Source organism: Aotus nancymaae, unplaced genomic scaffold (genome assembly GCF_030222135.1).
Source record: "Aotus nancymaae isolate 86718 unplaced genomic scaffold, 86718_ANA_hifiasm-v0.15.2.pri h1tg000064l_1, whole genome shotgun sequence".
In the NCBI taxonomy this organism is placed as follows: domain Eukaryota; kingdom Metazoa; phylum Chordata; class Mammalia; order Primates; family Aotidae; genus Aotus; species Aotus nancymaae.
In genome coordinates this window covers 13,873,739-13,894,997 of record NW_026988479.1, presented here as the reverse complement: position 1 = coordinate 13,894,997, position 21,259 = coordinate 13,873,739, and the positions used below count along the sequence as shown (strand labels likewise).

The following is a 21,259-nucleotide window of genomic DNA, read 5'->3' as shown; positions in this document are numbered from 1 at the left end:
TTTTAAAAATTAAATTTATATTTTAACCCAAGGTTCAGTATACACCAATTTTATTAATGAAGCAGCTCTCCTTGAACTGCAGCAAGAACAGGGTACACCTGATTTTGATGAACTGAGATTTGAAGAATGTCAAGATGTGAAAAATGGGACCTGGCATTGAAATAACGTAAAACAACAAATTTAAAAACTAAGATATACCTGATAGGTCAGAGCTAATAATGTATATTATGCAGCTCAAATCATAATGCTTTGTAGTATTACTTCAGTCATTAAAAAAAAAAATCCCAGGCTAAGCTTTAATGCAGTTATATTGCACAGAAAAGAACCTACTAGCCACTCCTGAAGTGATATGTAAAACAGTATTTTTTCAGAGGTCAAGGGGTTAAGTCGAGATTTGCCAGGACAACATTCTAAGCAGTCAAGTGGAATAAAACAGATAGTAGTTGAATGAAAAGGGACAAAAGCTTTTTAAAACCCAGGTGGAGATTGTTGTGTCCCTGGAAATACCTCCATCATGTAGGTTAAACTATAAAGTTTATTTAAAGCTTGTTTTCACAAAACGTATTTGGTTCTTTCTGAAAAACATGTCAGTAAATCACAGGAGAGATACAAATAGACAAAGGAATTTAGCCCTATGTCCTCCCTTTGGATTCCTCAAGACATTTTGGTATGAGTATGCTCTTAGTACATAAGCCAGTAGAACAGATGAATGGTTAGGGATGGGGAGAACTGTTTACTAAGTGCCTTGAATGTACATTTGTTATTCACTTTACCTGTCAATTGGGGGAAATGCCATCTATCTCTCTACTCTTTTCTCTATGGACTATTAGAAAAGAGAAGAAATATTGAGGAATATAGGTTATTTAGCAAGGGCAGAAAGGAGACAACAGGGAATAGTAAGAGTTGAAATATAAATAAAATTGGTATGATTACTATCAAATCTGGTTACAGTCTCATTCCTTATCCTTTCCCTCCCAGCACTCTTGTACTGCCAATAAAATTAAGTATTCCATTAATATTGACGGTGGGGGAAGAGGTCTCAACAAAAACTAATTCAAAATAGGAAGACTTTTACCTGCAGGAATAAACTGATTTATTCAGGGCCATGAATGTCAATCAACCAACTGAAAGGACCCCCGTCTCAGCCAGGGCATTCCAAAGTAAACTTGAAAAACTAGTGTAGGCCGTCATGGGAAGGAGGGGGTTGGACGTGCCTCATTATACTCTCCTCTCTTCGGAATTCAGGCACAACTGACCAGCACTAACATTAAAACAGGGATCTAAGACTGACAAAGCAGATTATTTGTAGCAATAAAATACCAAATTCCAACTGGACTCTAGTATAGCATCACATGACAGATAGCAGGCCCTGAAAGAAATCCAACTATTTTATCCCAAAATATATTCAAATATTAATATTTTGAAATGGCCCTGCAAAGTGGTCACTTTTGGTGAAAATCTACATTCTGTAGAGAATCTCCTTCCCATCTAGGTTTTTTTCCTGATCTAGGAGAAATTTAACTAAGAGTCTGGCACCTTTTAGTATCTGGTAAAAGGTACTGACTTCAGCTCTTCAGGGAGAGCTTAATCCTTTCAATCGACTACCACAAGAAATCTTTGAATCCACCTCTGACCCGGAAGCCCCCCTCCAACCCTTTCAAACTATCCAGGTTTTCAGGACCAAATGAATGTACACCTTACATGTATTGACTGATGTCTACCTATAATTTCCGTCCTCCTAAAATGTATAAAAATCAAGGTATAACTCAACCACTTTGGGAATATGTTCTTGAGACTGTGCCTTGGGCCTAGGCCCCAGAATATTTCTTCAAGCATTCTACCAAGTTTGACTCTTTCTTGTTGACATTAGTCAGCTTGAGACGTGCAATTATTTACTGACATAAAGATCTAAATACCAGGATCTAAGACAAAGGTAGCTGAAACTGAATCACAGTCAAACTGACTTCATAATTAATGCTTTAAACAGGAAAAGTCTCCGCATATTCCTTAAGACATTCAAGTGTTCTCTTCAAGAAGATTTATTTAAATAAACCCTGTAAAGTTTACCATTGTTCCTAGCCAGCCAGGTTTTTCTGGTGTTTCTAAGATGACTTGTTCTAGAAAATATTTAGAATCTGAAACCCAAAGGTTGAGCACGTAGACTTCATGAAAGCCCAATCCCCTACAACCTGAAATGCCCAGGAATTTTCTTAATTTGAGTAAAAGATTTACTGTTAAAGTTATGTAAAACCAAATCCTTGAACTTGACTTTTCAGACAATTACAGTCACCTAGCAAAATTCACTTTAAGATGCAGTGCAACCCACATCATGAATCTGTTAATTCTGTCTTTGTCAAACTAACCGAAAAATCGATTTGTCTTTCTTGTTATTGCAGGAAATAGAGGTGTATGCCTCATTAATCAGAAAGGGGGCAGTTTAGGAGCAGTTATTTACTAAGCCCTTTAAGTTATACTAGACAGAACATTTTTAAATCACAGCATCATTTTAGAAAAATACAGTCCAAATAGCAAGTTTAGGGTACCAATCATTTAAAATGTAATTGAGATGAGTACACATACACATACTCAAAACCTTTACACTGAGCTTGAGGAAAGTATAAAGTTTGCTCATCTTAAAACAAGATTCTACTTCTTTGGAAATTAAAGTTATGATTTTTTATTTCTAGCTTTAGCTGGATAAAAATTAAGTTACTCAAACATAATCTTAGGAAAAGCAACCCTGTAGCGTATAACTATTATTGGAAGTAGTGAGGAAGCTTTACTCCAACCCTTGTCAGCCTGGAAGGGTGAAATATGCTCCTGGCATTGCTGGTGGCATCTCAAGGCACATTTTAGTTCCTAAATGAAAAGGCAAAAGTTTCCCGGTGAACCTACAAAAAAGCTACTCAACCTGACTGCACAAAATAAATATCATTCCACTGTATTTCTGAGAGAAAAAAAGCTCTAAATTGAAAGATCCATAAAATCTCTTCTGCCAAAAGCTTTCTTTTCTTCTTATTCTACACATTCTTCCTGGGGAATCTGGTCATTTCTATTACTTTAATAGACCTATGGTCACTCTGCCATCTTTCATGCTCACCTGTCCACATACATTTCTGTTCTACAGACATGTCGTACTCTATCTCGCCTACCTAAAATACTCTTCTCCCCTCCTTCCAACAACTACTCATCATTCAGATGAGATAGTATTTCCTTGTGGAAGCTTCCACTGGCCAATCTCAGCCCTAAGTTCAAGTTCAGTGTCCCCACAGAATGCTCCCACACCATCTCATATTTCCTCTCAAAGACCTTCTCAAATCATACCTTAGGATAATTACCTGTTGACTCATCTCCCATTGGACATGAATGAAATGAAAAACCAATGGCCAATTAGACAGACACATGTTTAAAAGTCGTAGGACTTCATGTGTAATCTATGTGGCAAGTCATTAGTCTCCTGCCTCCCTGTCACTAGTTAAAATAAAAGACTTCAAATAAACCTCTGCTTTCTATCCTCATTTTAATCTAGAGTAGGCCTGAGGTGGGTAGAGGAGGGTGAAATACAGTGTTTTAACCCTTAACATTTAAAAAGCTAACAAACAAGGAGGTCTGATCAGTTTAACAGGAAGACCTAACTAGTTAGATAAAATACCTCCCCCAGCCATTAGAAAATTAAGCAAATTTTTTTTTAAAACCAATGAATTATGGCATTTTACAAAACCACATAAGAATGAGCATCTGAAACTTCTTCTACCCAAGACAATAAAGAATGGAAAGAATCATGTAGCATCTTCACTTCCAGGTACAAAAGAGAACTGGGCTGTCATCCATACAGTAGAGACCTTCAATAAAGCAAGAGGTGAAGATCTTGAGAAAGGAAGTGATAACCAAGCTGTGGCTCACAACCAAGGTTTCTGAGAAGAAAGAGAACTTTGAAGAGAATATTAAGAAAAATGTTGGAAAACTAATGGAAACTAGCATCTATTAATGTCTTCATGAGTAAGGCTAAATGGCTTGCTGTGTGGGCTGGGCAACACAGTGTCATACAACATACATTTAATCAGTAACAGGAGAAGCAATTTGACCTTGGTTGTTCTATCTGGCCCACAGATGGCTGGTGGGCTCTGCCTAAGCTGAACATGTGACAAGAGTTGCTGGGAGCCTTATGTAAAGCTCAACAGTAGCTCAATCATATAATACAATGATTGCATAGCCCTAGATTCCTAAATTCTTTTCAAAGAGTGCCCTCTCTTTAAATTACCAAGAGCAGAACAGACACTGCAGACATACATAGAGACAAATGGAACAAGCATTAAGACGAGCCAGCTCTCAAGGAGGATAGTCTTACCTCACTGCTCCCTCCAGCCTCAAGAAGCCCTTTTCAGCAATGTGCAATACAAGGAGGAATCAACATCTCAACTGTAGATGGAATGCTGACATGCTGCTATAAATCTTAGAGAGTAAGAAGTGATCTTGTTCTCTTTGGGCTAAAATTTTATGAATATTCTTTGCATTGACATCACATATTCAATGTTGGTTTTGTTTTGTTTTGCTGGCTTGCCGTATCACTTGTCACTGCCCCTCCAGCCCAGAACCTATTAAGAGGGTTCTCAAATCATGGTTTCCAATCATCAACCAGAAATGCTAGCATCTAGTCAACAAACATGCAAACTAACCCATTAAATTTAGAAAATTGGGTCAGACAGCCCACTAAAATTGAAAGATTCTTCAAGTAAGTATGACTGGGTATCTTACCTCTTAATTCTATCCTGTGCAAATGGCTTTGTATACCCCTTGGCCATCTATGTAGGCAAAAGGAAATACATCTACATCAAAAGCTACTCAGAAATGTAGAGAGGAGAAATTCAGAAAGGACAACCCCAAGCTTAACTATGTATTTATCTCAGAATAAAAGATGAAGCATGCCACACAGAGAGTAAAGGGGAAACAAGAACACAATGAAGCCACTAGCAGATAATTTAAAAAGGGGGGTTGCCATAAAAATTTTAGTCTATGCTTTAAGTAACACTTCAAAATTTGGGAGGCTGAAGTAGGCAGATACCCTGAGCCCAGGAGTTCAAGACCAGCCTGGGCAACATGGCAAAACCCCATCTCTACAAAAAATTAGCCGGGCATGGTGATATGCACCTGTAGTCCCAGCTATTTGGGAAGCTAAGGTGGGAGGATCAATGGAGGCTGGGAGGCCAAGGCTGCAGTGAGCCACGATCATGCCACTGCAGTCTAACCTGGGCAACAGAGACCCTGCCTCAAAAACAAACAAAGAAACAAACATACATAAAAACATCAAGATTGCTTCTGTTTTTGTTTTGATGTCTATAATAGGAAAAATAAAAGATCTTCAGAGTATAAACATTCATCTGTCCAAACCTCTATGGAAGATCTTTTGTAACCTAATGTCCAACTTAGACGCACTGCTCCAAGATTTCCTGCTGAATTATCTAGCCCTGGACACAGAATACAAGAGAAGCAGGCTGTCACAGGATTCTGACCCTGAAACCTCCCCAATAGCAACAACTGCTGAAGTGCACGTTTCCAAAACTAGAAGGATATATCCCAAAATGTATAAGGTGCATCCAAAGAAACAATGCTTACCATTGTTAGTGTAACCAGAATCTCTTTCTACTGCTTTCTCAATTGTGTTTACTAACAAGATTACAAAAGGACCTTAAAAATCAAAATCAGTTGGCACGGTGGTTAACACCTGTAATCCCAGAAACTTTGGGAGGCCAAGGCGAGAGGATCTCTTGAGACCAGCCTAGGCAATACAGTGAGACCCCACCCCCACCCCGTCTCTACCAAAAAAAAAAAAATTTTATATCAGCTGGATATGGTGGCATGTGCCTGTAATCCTAGCTACTCTGGAGGATCACTTGAGACAGGAGTTCAAGGTTACAGTGAGCTATTATCGTGCCTCTGTATTCCAGACTGAGTGACAGAGGGAAGACATTGTTTGTGTAAAACAACAACAAAAAACAAAATAAAATCAACAGAAGGCAGGAATGGAGACAAGGATCCAGGTAAAAATGCAGATTCTGGTAGTCTAATGTGGACTTCTACTTCAAAAAAGACAAGTTAGTGAAACCCACTTACTCTAATACAAGTCTGGCTATAGGTGGTTACCAGTTAAAACCTCAAAAGGTTCTTAGCAGAGGACATAAGACCCATAAAATCTAGGGCCTCCACCCTAAAAATGGCTATCTTTTTTTTAAAAAAACAGGGATTGAGACTGCCAGCAACAAGATTTATTTTACCAAGCTTCTTCAAAACACCTCTAGGCAACACTTTGGTAGCAGGGCAGACACAATCCTTGGAGTTGGGTATGATGAAAGAAATATTTGCCTTTTTAGCATAAAGTTCCCTCTCTACCCTCCCTCCCACAGAAGAATATAAAATTTCATGAATTTATCTGTACATCTGCTTCTCTGAGTTGGGGAATAACACCCTAATCAGCAATACGTATCAAAAGCAAACTCTCATGTGGATGAATGCAAAACAACTACAGCCACCTAAGCCCTGCCGCTTGACTCATTTAATTTGCTTAAAACCATTTACAGATAGGAGATGGGTTAGATTTTACTTCTCCTTTGCCTTATCATGAACATCTAAAACGGTGAAAATTGAAACAGATCATATGGACAGTACCTTCCAGAAGTAGTACTGCCACTTTAAGTCAAGGCGTATGTTTGCGGAAGAAAGCTGCTCCACAGTGAAACCAAGAAAACGTTCAGAAAGAATAGGTACATCTATTTAGCCCTTTTAGCTAAAGAAAGATAAAGACCAAAAAATACAAAATTCCATCAATGGGAATTCTGTACTCTACCAATTTTAAGGCAAACTCCATGTCTTCTTTGGTTCCATAGCCTGAACCTCTTGAATCCAGAGTGGGCAGGTGAGAAAGATGACTTGTGACCTGGAAGGGGCTGTGCTCTCTGGGCACCATGATACCGCAAGCATTACTGCGCACTTCTTTAGAGGCAATCAAAAAATAATTACTCTTGATTGCTTCTCTGGGCAATTTTCCTTGTCCACAAATCTGTTATGATAGTACTCAGATAATATTATTTAAGTAGTTTCCATTTATTAGTATATAAGAGGTAGACCAAGTAGACTAAAATCCAAGAGTTTAAGGGGAAGGAGATGCTCTTCCTTTTTCATGTTAACATACAACTCATTCCAAATCATGGTGGCTCTAATCCAACTGACTAAAATGCTTTTCTCCCCATGGAACTACAGTGGTTAATTGAGAGAAGAATTTAATCTAGCTTCTCCTGTGTGGCAAAGGGTTTTTTTCATCCGAAGGTGGCTAACTTCAATAAGGGCATTTACAACATCCCAAGGGCTTATTTTCATTTCAGAAATTTAAGAGAGACCACTCCTATGAGACTACTGTCCTTAGAACTTTTGGGGGCAAGTTCCTATAGAACAGTAGCTCTGAAACCTAGGGTGAGAGACCCTGTAGGAATCTGACTCAACCTTATCCACAGAAAAATGAACAAGCAAAAAAAATTTCACCAGACAGTTTATGGAATCAGGTTAAGAAGTTCTAGCCTACTGAGAGAGACTATAGAAAGGATTAAGGTCAGAGGGGAGGTAGCATTCTCGGGGTCTAAACCAGGATCTGTTGTTTCCTTCCCTTCTTTTTTTTTTTTTTTTTTTCTTCTCAAGACGGAGTCTTGCTCTGTCTCCCAGGCTGGAGTGCAGTGGCGCAATCTCGGCTCACTGCAACCTCCGCCAACTGGGTTTAAGCAATTGCCCTGCCTCAGCCTCCCGAGTAGCTGGGATTATGGGTGCCCGCCACTGTGCCCAGCTAATTTATTTTTGTATTTTTAGTAGAGACAGGGTTTCCCCATGTTGGCCAAGCTGGTCTCGCACTCCTGATCTCGTGGATCTGCCTGCCTCGACCTCCCAAAATGCTGGGATTACAGGCGTGAGCCACGGTGCCTGACTTCCTTCCCTTCTTTAACCAGCAAGGAGGAACAGAGAGGACGTACTTACTAGTACAGACTCATTGCTAAGGACCCAAGAGTCTATTCACCGGCAACTTCAGCTTAGAAATTTCCATTCAGCCCATGAAATTTGTCTAAGAACCACACTGTCGATCTGATCGTCTTTGCTTCCCCTCTCCCTTCACAAGTGTCAGACCTGCCCTGTGGTATGAAGACTCTCTGAGCATTCCTACTGCCTTCTGTGTCCCCTGTACTTCCTAGGCATTTTTTCCTCTTGTACTTCTAATCCTATCTTGGAAGCACTTCTAGGAGGACTCAAACCACACACCTGCATTGCTGCAGTTTTCACAGCACCTCTACACAGTGTCCTAAGGAAGGGCCTTGGAGACTCACACCTCTCACTCCAGGACCACACTATAACAGAAAAATTTTACCCAAGACAATTAATTATTTCTTAGATCTGCCCAGTGGGATGAATCCCTCAGAACTGAAAAGGCCAACAATGTTCTTTAGAATATAATTTAGAATATAATGTATTGTGTTCTTGTTGTCCTTAAATTATATTCTGTACAATAAATTATATTCTGCAACAATGTTTTTGTTTCACAGACACCACCAGTAGTTTTAAAGATTTCTGTCCTCAGGTCCGAGGATAAGACCCACAAAGGATAAGTGCCAATGATATGGGAGAAATAGGTATGTTGGATCAAATCAGTAAGGCAAGATGTATGAAAGGCCTTACCTTTGTCAGGCCTGAAAATATAACACTGATTCATCTAGAAACATCTTTTGCGTTTATGTAACACTAAACATGGAGCTAATACATCCATAAGCGAGGTCTGAAAAGTGATGACACCATTCAACAGGGAAAAACCAGAGTTAGGGCAAGCAAAAACATGCCGAAACAAAAATCCCAGTCCAAAGCATGAGTGACCTTTCGTATTCACAAGACAGGTTCCAACAACAGTAGGAGGCTCAGTTAAGTCAGTCAGTGGGAACTAGTGTGCAAATGCTCTATTATTTCAGTGTCACAACCACCAACCTCGGTACCAGCGGAGGCTTTTAGTTATGGAGTAGGTGACACTCTGAGGTAAATACAAGAGACCATGTCAGAATCCAGCCACACCATATCACTTGTCCTAAATCATCTCTGCTTCACTGTTAATGCTTAGGGCATGTGCATTAAAATGACTGTATCAACCTGCCTTGTCCTCCCAAGAGGACATTTAAAGATCAACTCAGCATTATTTTTCAAACAGTATGGCGACAAAACATTGTTATAAATTAGGAGACATAAAGAAAATCTTCTTAGAGTTTCCCCTGAAATTCTCAAAGAAAAAAATAACCACATGCTTTGTTTTGCAAGCTTCCCCTCCCCCTTAATTCTTGGTTTATAATGTTAAGCTCCTGGTAACAAAGAAGCCAAGCCCACTTAGCTAGTTTATCAACAAATCTAAAGCAAATTATAGTCACACTTCTATTTTAACCAAGCATGACAACAAGGCAACAGAGTAGCTTTCCAAACTACCAGAGCAGCGGCACTACCTTGCATAGGCTGGTGTTAAATCAGCACTTCATAAATCGTGCAGCCTTCTGCCCATTTAGATGATCTCTCTATGCAGAATCGGCAGTCTAACACTGGCTCTCACAAGCATTAAAAATCATCACTCTGCTAACCCAACTCACTGTTCAGATGGGTCTTCTTGAATGCAGCCTTTATTACAACCTCACTGCTGCTTCCTACACTGAAGGAATACCATGTTTTTAAGTCAGGACTTCTTCTTTCTCGCTTTATTGTAATCAGGGGGTCTTGCAACGACCCTGATGCTGTTACAAAGCACAGTGCTTTATAACAGTAAAGCTTCTGGAAAACCCAAACAAAAGACACGTCATCCGGTGACGTCAGCCTATATACAGTTCTGTGTGGTCGCAGCGCATAAGCAAATCCATTCTTGTGCAGTTTCTCGGAAAAGCTTTTCAGTAAATGCACTCATGCTGCTCCAGGAGCTCTTCTCTGCAACAAGCCACCCATCTGCCATCAACAAGTTAAGACCAAGAGAACTAACGGCTGCGGAAAGGAGACTGAAGCTTTGATTAACCAGCTGAGCAGTTAGAGGTGGAGAAATTTAGTAACTTATATTCAAAACTGATTTAAGGATCAGAGCAATCACAGAAAATGAAACCAATGCTTTCCAGAGGAATATCCTAAGGAAAAAAACAACTCATCCTGGTGGATTCAATTTTACTTGGAAAGCCTGAAACACAGAAAACAGGAAACTGGTCAAAGGCTCCTACATGTTAGAGCCTTTTACAGACTCACTGCGTTGAGTCTAACAACCGCGACTGAATGCAGCCTCCAATGTGCTCAGAAGAATGGGTAAGTCTGTGCATTTATATGTCTTGTACATTCAACAAGGAATCACGCTTTCAAAATAAGCTACTGAATTCACATTTTATGAGGGAAATCACTGTCATATTTTGGATTCTGGGGCTTAGGCAAAAGCATATAATGCTGATGCTACTAGAGACATGTTTTATCTTCTTTTTAAATGGTTTAAGTTTTGTTGCAGTCATACTGATAAGGTTAATTTTTCTGCAGTAAATGAAAATTAAGTTATATGCAGTGAAATCTTTTGCTATAATGTTGGTTTTTTTTTTTTTAATAGCCCATTTGTTCTGCTGAAAAATATCCTATTTTCTTGTTTTCCTTAAATTATATTCTGCAGGCTTACATTTCAAGTGGCCATTAGGGGCCCCTATGCTGGCAGCAATATATGCAATGAGCATGGTTTTAAAAATGCTGCCTGCTCTGGGTATGGCGTGTCCACCCAAATGCCGCTGCGAGAAGCTGCTCTTCTACTGCGACTCTCAGGGCTTCCGCTCAGTGCCAAACACCACAGACAAGGGCTCTCTGGGCCTGTCCCTGAGGCACAATCACATTACAGAGCTCGAAAGAGATCAATTTGCCAGCTTCAGTCAACTTACCTGGCTCCACTTAGATCACAATCAAATTTCAACAGTAAAAGAAGATGCTTTTCAAGGACTATATAAACTTAAGGAATTAATCTTAAGTTCCAACAAAATATTTTACTTGCCAAACACAACTTTTACCCAACTGATTAACCTGCAAAATTTGGACCTGTCTTTTAATCAGCTGTCATCTCTGCACCCAGAGCTCTTCTATGGCCTTCGGAAGCTGCAGACCTTGCATTTACGTTCCAACTCCCTGCGGACTATCCCAGTACGCCTGTTCTGGGACTGTCGTAGTCTGGAGTTTCTGGATTTGAGCACAAACCGTTTGCGAAGTTTGGCTCGCAATGGATTTGCAGGATTAATCAAACTGAGAGAGCTTCACCTAGAGCACAACCAGCTGACGAAGATTAATTTTGCTCATTTCCTACGGCTAAGCAGTCTGCACACACTCTTCTTACAATGGAACAAAATCAGCAACTTGACATGTGGGATGGAGTGGACCTGGGGCACTTTAGAAAAGCTAGACCTGACTGGAAATGAAATCAAAGCCATCGACTTGACAGTGTTTGAAACGATGCCTAATCTTAAAATACTCCTCATGGATAACAACAAGTTAAACAGCCTTGATTCCAAGATCTTAAACTCCCTGAGATCCCTCACAACCGTTGGCCTCTCTGGCAATCTGTGGGAATGCAGTGCCCGAATATGTGCTCTGGCCTCCTGGCTGGGCAGTTTCCAAGGTCGGTGGGAGCACTCTATCCTATGCCACAGTCCTGACCACACCCAAGGAGAGGATATTCTAGATGCAGTCCATGGATTTCAGCTCTGCTGGAATTTGTCAACCACTGTGACTGTCATGGCTACAACTTACAGAGATCCAACCACTGAATATACAAAAAGAATAAGCTCATCAAGTTACCATGTGGGAGACAAAGAAATCCCAACTACTGCAGGCATAGCAGTTACTACTGAGGAACACTTTCCTGAACCAGACAATGCCATTTTCACTCAGCGGGTAATTACGGGAACAATGGCTTTATTGTTTTCTTTCTTTTTTATTATTTTTATAGTGTTCATCTCCAGGAAGTGCTGCCCTCCCACTTTAAGAAGAATTAGGCAGTGCTCAATGGTTCAGAACCACAGGCAGCTCCGATCCCAAACACGACTCCATATGTCAAACATGTCAGACCAAGGACCGTATAATGAATATGAACCCACCCATGAAGGACCCTTCATCATCATTAATGGTTATGGACAGTGCAAGTGTCAGCAGCTGCCATACAAAGAATGTGAAGTATAATATCTACCCGTCATCAAAAATCACATCAGATAAGTAACCTATTTTACATAGTAGAGGCTAAATACATATCTAATTTTTACCAATGGTGACATTAAGCCTAATTTTCCAAACTAAGTGGAGACTTAGTTTTTGAAGTGTTGAAGTATTTTTAATTTTTTAAATGGAACCATATTTTAAGTGTTAAATGAATCAATGCTCACATTAATTTGCACTCCTGTTGGAAAGTCTAAAATGCTTACTTCAAAATAAGAAATGTATGTAATTATATACAACTGTGTGTAAACCTTTACGCTAAGGTCTCCATATGCTATTTTTTTTCTACTGAAAACAATTTAGAAAGAAGTATTGGGCAGAAACAGATATGGATCAATACCTGTTTGATCACTGCTCTCCATCCCATGTACCACAACTATCTTGCTGCTTAAAAGGAGACTTAGTAAAGTTCTCTTGTATGATAATTTGGTATTTACTCAAATCTTCAATTTGCTGCCAGTGTGGGAAGTAGAATTTCATGTATGCTAAAGACTGGTAAATATTAAACATTCTTCTTCCAGAGTTTTTGCCTGGGTTACTAGATATTATCAAAAGTCCATATCATGAAAGCAGAACCCTTTAATGTAATTCTAATAAGCTGAGTGACTCTTTAATGTATTTACACAATGAATCCAAGTGACTGTGAAAAGGTCTCATTACAATGAAATCAATACTAAATAATTACACGACTTCTTATCATACATTTCTAGTTTGACTTATAATGGACATGATTTTTGTGGCATTTAGGCAATTGTTTTAAACTAGTATTAAATTGTCATTGTACTAACTTACTAAATCCTATGTTTACATTAATATGTGAAAAAAGATTTAGAAAATATTTTGGAGATAAGACAAACTGAGTCAATTTAACAATCCTGACATGCTCCCTCCAATGTAAAAGCACACATACACATACACATACACAAATACACACACTCTCTCTCTCTCTCAACTATCATGATCAAAGATGCCTTGACAAAGGGGTTTAAACCTCTTTCTTCTGCTTTTTCCTGATCTTCAAATCTCAAAGAGCCAAGTTAAAAATAATTGGCTAGCAACAGGCTTAACACTGATTCTTGTTGTATTATAAAGGAACCATGAAAAAAAGCACTTTCTAACTATTATATAATAAATTTTGATCTTTCAATAAAGATACGCATTCACACTGTAAGTGTATGTAGTTCAGTGTAGGTGAAGAAACACTGAGGTGAATCTCATGGTAGAACAACTCGACATGGCTATGCAGCCACACAGTGGTAACCTGAAGGCTGCACGGAGGTGAGGGATTAAAAGGAAAGGCAGATTTTTAAATCTCAGGTTAGCTGGAGTTACAAGACAGCCAACAATGATTATACACAAGCCGCACCAAACAGGGAAAGGACCTGCTGCTGAAAAGGGAAAGAGGGTAGATTCTCCAATGTAAATATAAACATTCCATAATTAACAAATGATAAGAATGCCACATTTTTTATGCAAAAAAGAATCACAGGTACTCAGTTTCTTCGATTATGATTTCTAAAGAAAGTCTATTACATATTTGCAATTTAGATGCAAGCTATCCATTCACACAGAATCTTTTCATAAACATCGTTCCATATATTCAAAAAACTGTAAAATTACAGCACTAACTTGATTTTAGAAAATTAGTATTTTTTACGACTGCCATTTACTGAATGTAGAAAAAAGGCATAATATCTTAGGAAAAAAACACTACCATTTTTAAAGTTATCTTTTCCCTAACATGAACATTAACATGATATCCTTCATTCAGGGCATATTTTCTTCCCAGGATTTAACTGAAAATAACAGATTACAGTTTAATCCATAAGATTTAATCACAATTTTTCTTCTTTAATAATAAGAGATGGGTACCTTACTACCCTTCACCTATCTCAGTAAAAAGCAGATAAGATCACAAATTACAGTAATAATATGTTCTCTACATTTTTAAGGTGGGCAGATTAGTTTGTCAAAGTCTCAGCCCAGTTCAATTCAGCTGATCTCGAGCGGTGAGTATTTTCGTCTCTTGTTAAACCAGACCCTGGGCTTGTCTGGGCAGAGACAGAAGCTGATTTAACAGCATAGAGCACAGCATCCTACTTCCCCACAGACAGTCTGAATTAGAAACCCCTATTACAAAGAAGAGTTCCATGAGCTAAAATTTACCAACCCATTTATCAGGGTGACCACAGTCATTTGTCAGGTGACAGACAGCCTGGTCACAACAGAACTGTGTCCTGAGCACACAAGATTCCATCAACCCTGAAGGACAGCAGCAGAGTCTTTCCCATCATTTCAAACCACAACCAAAATTAAGATTCAAACTGTGGGATGGGGAAGAAACCCCCTTCTTTGGCTGGGAATCTCCACCTTAATCCTTAAAGGACCGTAACTGGCAAAATCCTTAGTGTACGGAGAAAAGCAAATTGGAAAGCAAGCCATTTACTAATTCAGAGGAACAACATAGCCAAGGCTAGCGAGGCATACTTTCCAGCTGAAAAAAAAACAAAATTTTTTGCCCTCCATTTTTTTTTTTGGTGATGCCCTTTAAGAAAAGTTAATGACAGTAGTACCAAAAAGGTATTTTCCTTTTTCATTTAAAGCAAAAATTTCCCTTTTTAATTGCCTATAGAAGGCAAGATTTCCTTTAATTTTTGTCCATTTGTGTTTCAGAATCAGCACAGGTTTGAAGATTAGACTGTTAGTCATCTGTGCTTTCTTTACCAACTGGCTAGAACGGAACAGCATCACAGCAATGCTGCGGATCTTGGTTACACAGTGTCAGGGCTTTTGTTTTTTGGTGGGGTTTTATCCTCTTCACCACCACCACCCATTCCGGTTTTTTTTCCTATTTTTAAGATTAGAGGAAAATGACCGTTAAGAACTAGAAAAATAATTAACCTCTCTGGAACTAGGAAAGCTAAAGAAGACTATGATACCATACCCACCGAGAAACCAAGAACTAGTTTGAAATCGTTTATGTTCATTTCTGTAGCTTGCCAGGGATTTCAATCACCATTCTGAAAAGTGAGCTGATAAACTTGCGAATCCACATACAACTCTAAGAATACCCACTGCCAGCATCAAAAAGCAAAGATACTAATTTTTAAGCCAAAAATCTGTACTAACACATGTAATTTCTTAATGTGCCTAAGTTAATTTCTGTACCAATTCAATAAATGGAATTGACTGAACTTCCCAACGCCACTAATTATTAAAATCCATCTGCTTATTCTAATGCTAGTCACCAAGAGCTAGACTCCATCTTTCCAATAAAAATGAGCCCCATGTAGCACTAGGTTTGAATTCTAAAATTCAAAACAGGCATTTCATTTTCTTAAGGCACACTTCCTACACACAGCTATCAGGGGAAAAAGCTATAAATGTCCTGTTCTTTTTCTGAAGTGTGGATATCAATATAAAATTTGTTAAAGAATATTTTTAACAGCTGACTTACATGATCGTTTTCCTAATACAGCAATACAGCAACAGACCTATCTGAAAAGTCTGTTTTGGGACATACTTTTCATATCTTATTGGTTAAAGCCCTTGAACCAGAAAAAGACAAGAAAAGAGACAATAAGGCCATCTATAGATAATTAAATATTTCTCTAACCTGGAGCAAACTCATAGTACTTGAATAAGGCCAAAAACAAATAGAAAATGACTGTTCAAGCTTTCATTCTGCTATTGCAAACATCTGGAAACTTCTGCAACTCTTTCAACTAACATTTTTGTCCTCAGTGGGTTGTTTTTTTGTTTTAAGTCTGATATATGGAATGTTTGGTGAACCTTCCTATCAACACTGAGACTGGAAACTCAAAGTACAGTCCAAATACATTGTGTTCAATCACCTTCAAGAGCCATTTTTCTTTTTGGGTGGGAGGTGGGCAGATGGGTTGAGGGTGGGAAAAAAATACTATTATGCAGGGGATTTTGGGAGGGGGAGGGTAACATAAAGAGCAGTGTACAGGAAAGTTTTGTTATTAAAATTGTGTATACTATAAAAAGTGAATGCTTTTTTTTTTTTTTTACTTTTCCTTGATGACCTATCTATTTTGACATGTGAAACTTGAAAAGCTATTTGTGACACATACAGAAATCTTAAATGAACAACTGTTTTGTACCATGTTCCTCTACAATGCCAAATGTGTCCACTGAAAAAAGGGGCAGCTAATCATCACTTGTCTTCATTCAGAGAAAGGGAAAACTAGCAAAAGAAGAAAGTAAAGGTAAAGTGGTGAGAAGGGAGAGTGCCTAAAAAGCTGTCATGCAATAAGCTGCTACTCTGTCAAGAGCCTGAGCAAGTGGACAAACAGCTGTCACAGGCTCATAGGGCCTGGGGTTGGCTGCCCCTCTCTGAATCCTCCATTACAATGAACTGCCACCACAGAGGGCTTTGGAATGGTACGCAATTGCCTGTATCTAGGCGACTTGGCCCCTACCCTGAGGGTTGGTTGATGTCCATCCCAGCAGCATCTTGCACACCACTCCTAGAAGGGAGGTCTACAGGTGCTGACACACTGGGACCATAAGAATCCCTAAATGACCTCCTCGACCCTAGCTGCCGACTCAGTGAATATGGATGGGAAAAGAAAGGGAAGATTTTAAATTACAGTTGACCCTTCAACAACACTGGGGTTAGGGATGCCAACCCCCGCTCCACACAGTCAAAAATCTGCATACAACTTTTGACTCCCCTAAAATTTTACTAATAGCTACTGCTGACTAGAAACTTTATTGATAACATAAATGGTCAGCCCATATTAAGTAACACATATTTAATACTGTCAGTCAAAATAGGACATATTTTATATGTTATATGTATGGTATATAGTATTCTTACAATAAATAAGCTAGATAAAATAAAATACTATTAAGAAAATTATGGTGGGGCATGGTGGCTCACATCTGTAATCCCAGCACTTTGGGAGGCTGAGGTGAGTGGATCACCTGAAGTCAGGAGTTCGAGACCAGTCTGGCCAACATGGTGAAACCCCATCTCTACTAAAAATATGATAATTAGCCAAGCAAACTGGTGTGTGTCTGTAGTCCCAGCTACTCGGGAGGCTAAGGCAGGAGAATCACTTGAACCCAGAGGCAGAGGTTGCAGTGAGCCGAGATCATGCCTCTGTACTCCAGCCTGGGCTACAGAGCAAGACTCAGTCTCAAAAAAGAAAAAAGAAAATCATAAGAGAAAATACATTTATTACTAAGTAGAATTGGATCACCATAAAGGCCTTCCTTCATCCTTGTCGTCATCTTCACGTTGAGTAGGCTAAGAAGGAAGAGAAAGGAGTCGGTCTTACTGTCTCAGGGGTAGCACAGGTGGAAGGAAATCCACATATAAGCAGACCTTAGCTGGGCGCGGTGGCTCACACCTGTAATACCAGCATTTTGGGAGGTCAAGGCGGGTGGATCACCTGAGGTTGGGAGTTCAAGACCAGCCTGACCAACATGGAGAAACCTCGTATCTCCTAAAAATACAAAATTAACTGGGTGTGGTGGCGCATGCCTGTAATCCCAGCTACTCAGGAGGCTGAGGCAGGAGAATCACTTGAACCCAGGAGGCAGATATTACAGTGAGCCAAGATCGTGCCATTGCACTCCAGCCTGGGCACCCCTGTCAAGATGAGTAGACCTTAACAATTCACGCCCATGTTGCTCAAGGGTCAACTATAATGTCCTTGGCTTATTACAGATAAACACCCTCAGGACAGGATTCTATACCTGGGCAGCGCTGGGGCATAAACTGCCATAGCTTCCAGGAGCTGACTGCCAGGAGTCTGCCATATTTGCCCAGATGCAGTTATTGTTTCTCCAGCCCCACAGCAGCACTGTAGAACCAGATGGGAGAATAAGTAAAGCCACACTTTTTCCAATGCTCAGGGAAGCTGGGATCAGAGCAACTAAGAGCTCTCTCATACCAGGAATTTCAGCAGTAACTAGGGCAGAAGAAGGAAACACGGAACACAATTTTATTGTCAAACTCATCCTATAAGCACTAGAGGGCATAGGTGATGGTGGTTTTAAACTGCACAAAGGAACACATTCCTACACTTGACAGAGTAAAAAGCAGAGCTTATTAACGTAATTCTCCTACATTTTAATTTTGAAAATCCCATTTAAAGCTACAACTGATTTATCAGTTATTTTAATTAATTTTTTCTGTATGCGACAGCATTCTCAGGTTCCCACTCAAATATATAATAGATTCCTCACGGTCTGTTTAAAAATTTGGGGTAGTCATGTCTCCCTTAGACAAAATGTACTATAAATTGTCTTTTACAAAGAGGGAAGGGGAAAAAGAAGTGAAAGTCATAGCTACTGAAAACATTTCTCCTTAGCATGAATTTGACCATTAGTTTTGGGAACACTCTTAAGGGACACATCTTAAAGCTCCCCTTCTACTATCTGAAGGGGACAGTAAAGAGCAAGAAATCTCCAAAGGCAAGTACAATCAAGCATCGTATCCTGAAAAGCCCACAAATGAAAATACTGCCCTCTATATATGGAGGCTCAAGAGCAAAGCCTTGGCCAAGGCCTCCAATTCAGGAACTCCTACTAGAGATCCAGCATGAAGAATCGTCTGTCAACAGCAACCCTGATGGGCAGAGTCCAATGGCTCATGCCTTACTTCCGAAACAGATTTTAAAACTGCAGTGCTATAGATAATTTCCAAAGCCTGTTTGTAGCTTTAAGATTCCACCAAAAACCACATAGAAGAGGTGTAAAAACGTCATAAACATATAGGTTTACTGAATATCTACTGACAATTGCGTTTAGAGCATAAGACCTTCATCTTTTAGGCCCTGGTATTTGCACCAAAATAAAATAAATAAATAAATAAAAGAGTTACAACAAAATTTGCAGGTTGGTTTTCCTGGAAAATCACTTGACCAAAACTCTATAGCATGTATGTATTTATGTATGTATGTATGTAGAGACCAGCCTCAGCCCACAAATTGTTGGGATTACAGGTGTGAGCCACCACAGCCTCTAAAGCCATTTATATTAGCCCACCAATTTAATCATTATGAGGGCCAAAAAAGTTCCTCTTGTGGTGAACAAAAACATTTCCCATTGCCTAGCTGTCAAATACATGGAGGGCAACTGCTCAGTACCCAAAACCTCTAAAAACAATGTTATTTATCATTTACATATAACCTACTTCTATCAAGTCAAGTTAACTTAGAATAAAACTATGTACAGAACAGTTGAAATAAAGATATAAAAAGATCAAAAGCAGAACTCTTAACCCTAAGGGTCCAGGATATGTTTCAGGATCCAAGAACATCTTAAAATTATAATACAATATTGTGTGGGGGTCCAGATGTTTTACCAGATCTAAAGGGTTTTGATAAATTACAAAAGGGGTTAGAACGCCCTAGAAAAGCAATGAGATCGTTACTTCTAGTATACAGTATACACCAATTTGGCCCTGATCTTCCTGGTGGCCAAAGCAAAGAATGAAACCAACAGTTTTCATTGGATAAAGTAGCACACTGGTTTCTCTGGAAAGAGAGGCATTTAAGTGAAAAAGTCTGTGAATTATTTATAAAATGGAGCCAGCTGTAGGAACAATAAGGAACCATGTTGGACTGTACTTCTAAGGAGCTTCTGGAGAAAAGGCAGAGATGCTCTTCATGTGGACCCTTGATAAAGGCTAAGGGTAAGGAGCCTATACAAGCATGCTGCATGCTCTGTGATGACCTAACCTTTGTCATGACCCAAGGCTGAGTGGAGCCTAGTTCTGCAAGAATGAACCAAGCACTTTCTTGAAGAACAGCTCATGTTTCCTCTTCATCACATCCCTGGGACACCAGACTACAGGGCTCCAACACATAACGGACATCCAGTAAATACCTACTACATTATATTACACATCTTCTACACGAGGAGTACAATTAAAAATTAAAAACATCTTCCACTACATCAGGAACGAAGAAAAGCATATTTCACACATCTCTGGTTGTGCATGAAACCTCCGTTGCAAAATTACAAAAGTGAAAGAAATCTAACATAACTGATTCCATCTTGTTTCTAACCTCACAAGTTGTCTTTGCTCATTCCTATGCATAGGCTAAGCTAACTATGGGAGGAATTTAGTTTATAATTTAGCCGAGGAATTTAGTTTACAGCTTTAAAGCAAGGATGATCATAGTCCCTTCCCAAAAACCAACCCCCACTCCCTGTTCTGGGTCTGAAAACTGCCTTTGTAAAACTAATGAAAGGTGGTAAGGTTAAAATTATTCTGACAAGATTTAAGCATAGTTAAACAGTAGCCCATTACTGTTTCCTAACTTGTTTTCTATAATTGTTTACTGCTCAGGAGTCACAAGATTTGTAACTTTGCTAACTGCTTCTATAAATAACATCACTACTGTGAAACTTAAGACTGGTGGGCAACAGAGCGAGACTCTGTCTTTAAAAAAAAAAAAAAAAGGGCCAAATGCGGTGGCTCATGCCTATAATCCCAGCACTTTGAGAGGTGGGCAGATCACTTGAGGTCAGTGTTTCGAGATCAGCCTGGCCAACATGGCAAAACCCTGTCTACTAAAAATACAAAAGTAGCTGGGTGTGGTACACCTGTAGTTTCAGCTACTTGGGAGGCTGAGGTGGGAGGATCACTTGAGTCTCAGAAGCAGAGGTTGCAGTGAACCAAGATCACACCACTGCACTCCAGCCTAGACAACAGAGCAAAATCCCATCTCAAAAAAAAAAAAAAGAAAAAGAAAAAAAGGCTTGTGTTTGAGATATTTTTTAGACTGCATTCTAGTGGACCAACTGATACCACCTGGACTGGTGACCCATACCAACAAATTGTTTCAACACTGCTATGATTTCACGCCCAGCCCAATTAATCTGCAGTACCCATTCCCTAGCCATTGCTTACCAAACCATCTTTAAAATCTAGTCTCCAAATTCTCTGGGAGGTGGATTTGAAAGGTATCTTGTCCACCTCAAATGGCCTTTCAATTTTAAA

General features: G+C 39.4%; 2 protein-coding genes across 5 annotated transcripts in view; one reads left to right on the top strand and one right to left on the bottom strand.

Annotated features, from left to right (window-relative positions):
• CTNNA1 (catenin alpha 1) overlaps positions 1–21,259 on the bottom strand; it is a 176,839-nt gene that overhangs the window by 49,250 nt on the left and 106,330 nt on the right. Inside the window, exon 1 of one of the 3 annotated variants that reach the window (XM_012475610.3) lies at positions 9,513–10,022. The exons of 1 other annotated variant lie outside the window; for it this stretch is intronic. The gene's annotated coding sequence lies outside the window, so the exon portion shown is untranslated. Of the gene's footprint in view, positions 1–9,512; positions 10,023–21,259 lie in introns of those variants that run through there. One more of the 3 variants, XM_012475682.3, reaches the window with a different exon arrangement.
• LRRTM2 (leucine rich repeat transmembrane neuronal 2) lies at positions 9,591–12,795 on the top strand. 2 transcript variants are annotated; one of them, XM_012475856.2, is made up of 2 exons: positions 9,591–10,344; positions 11,122–12,795. In XM_012475856.2, the coding sequence occupies exons 1-2, from the start codon at positions 10,315–10,317 to the stop codon at positions 12,238–12,240; spliced, it is 1,149 nt and encodes a 382-aa protein (XP_012331279.2). In that variant the 5' UTR covers positions 9,591–10,314; the 3' UTR covers positions 12,241–12,795. The 2 variants fall into 2 exon arrangements, with proteins under 2 accessions (XP_012331279.2, XP_012331212.2); XM_012475789.2 differs by having other exon boundaries at positions 10,694–12,795.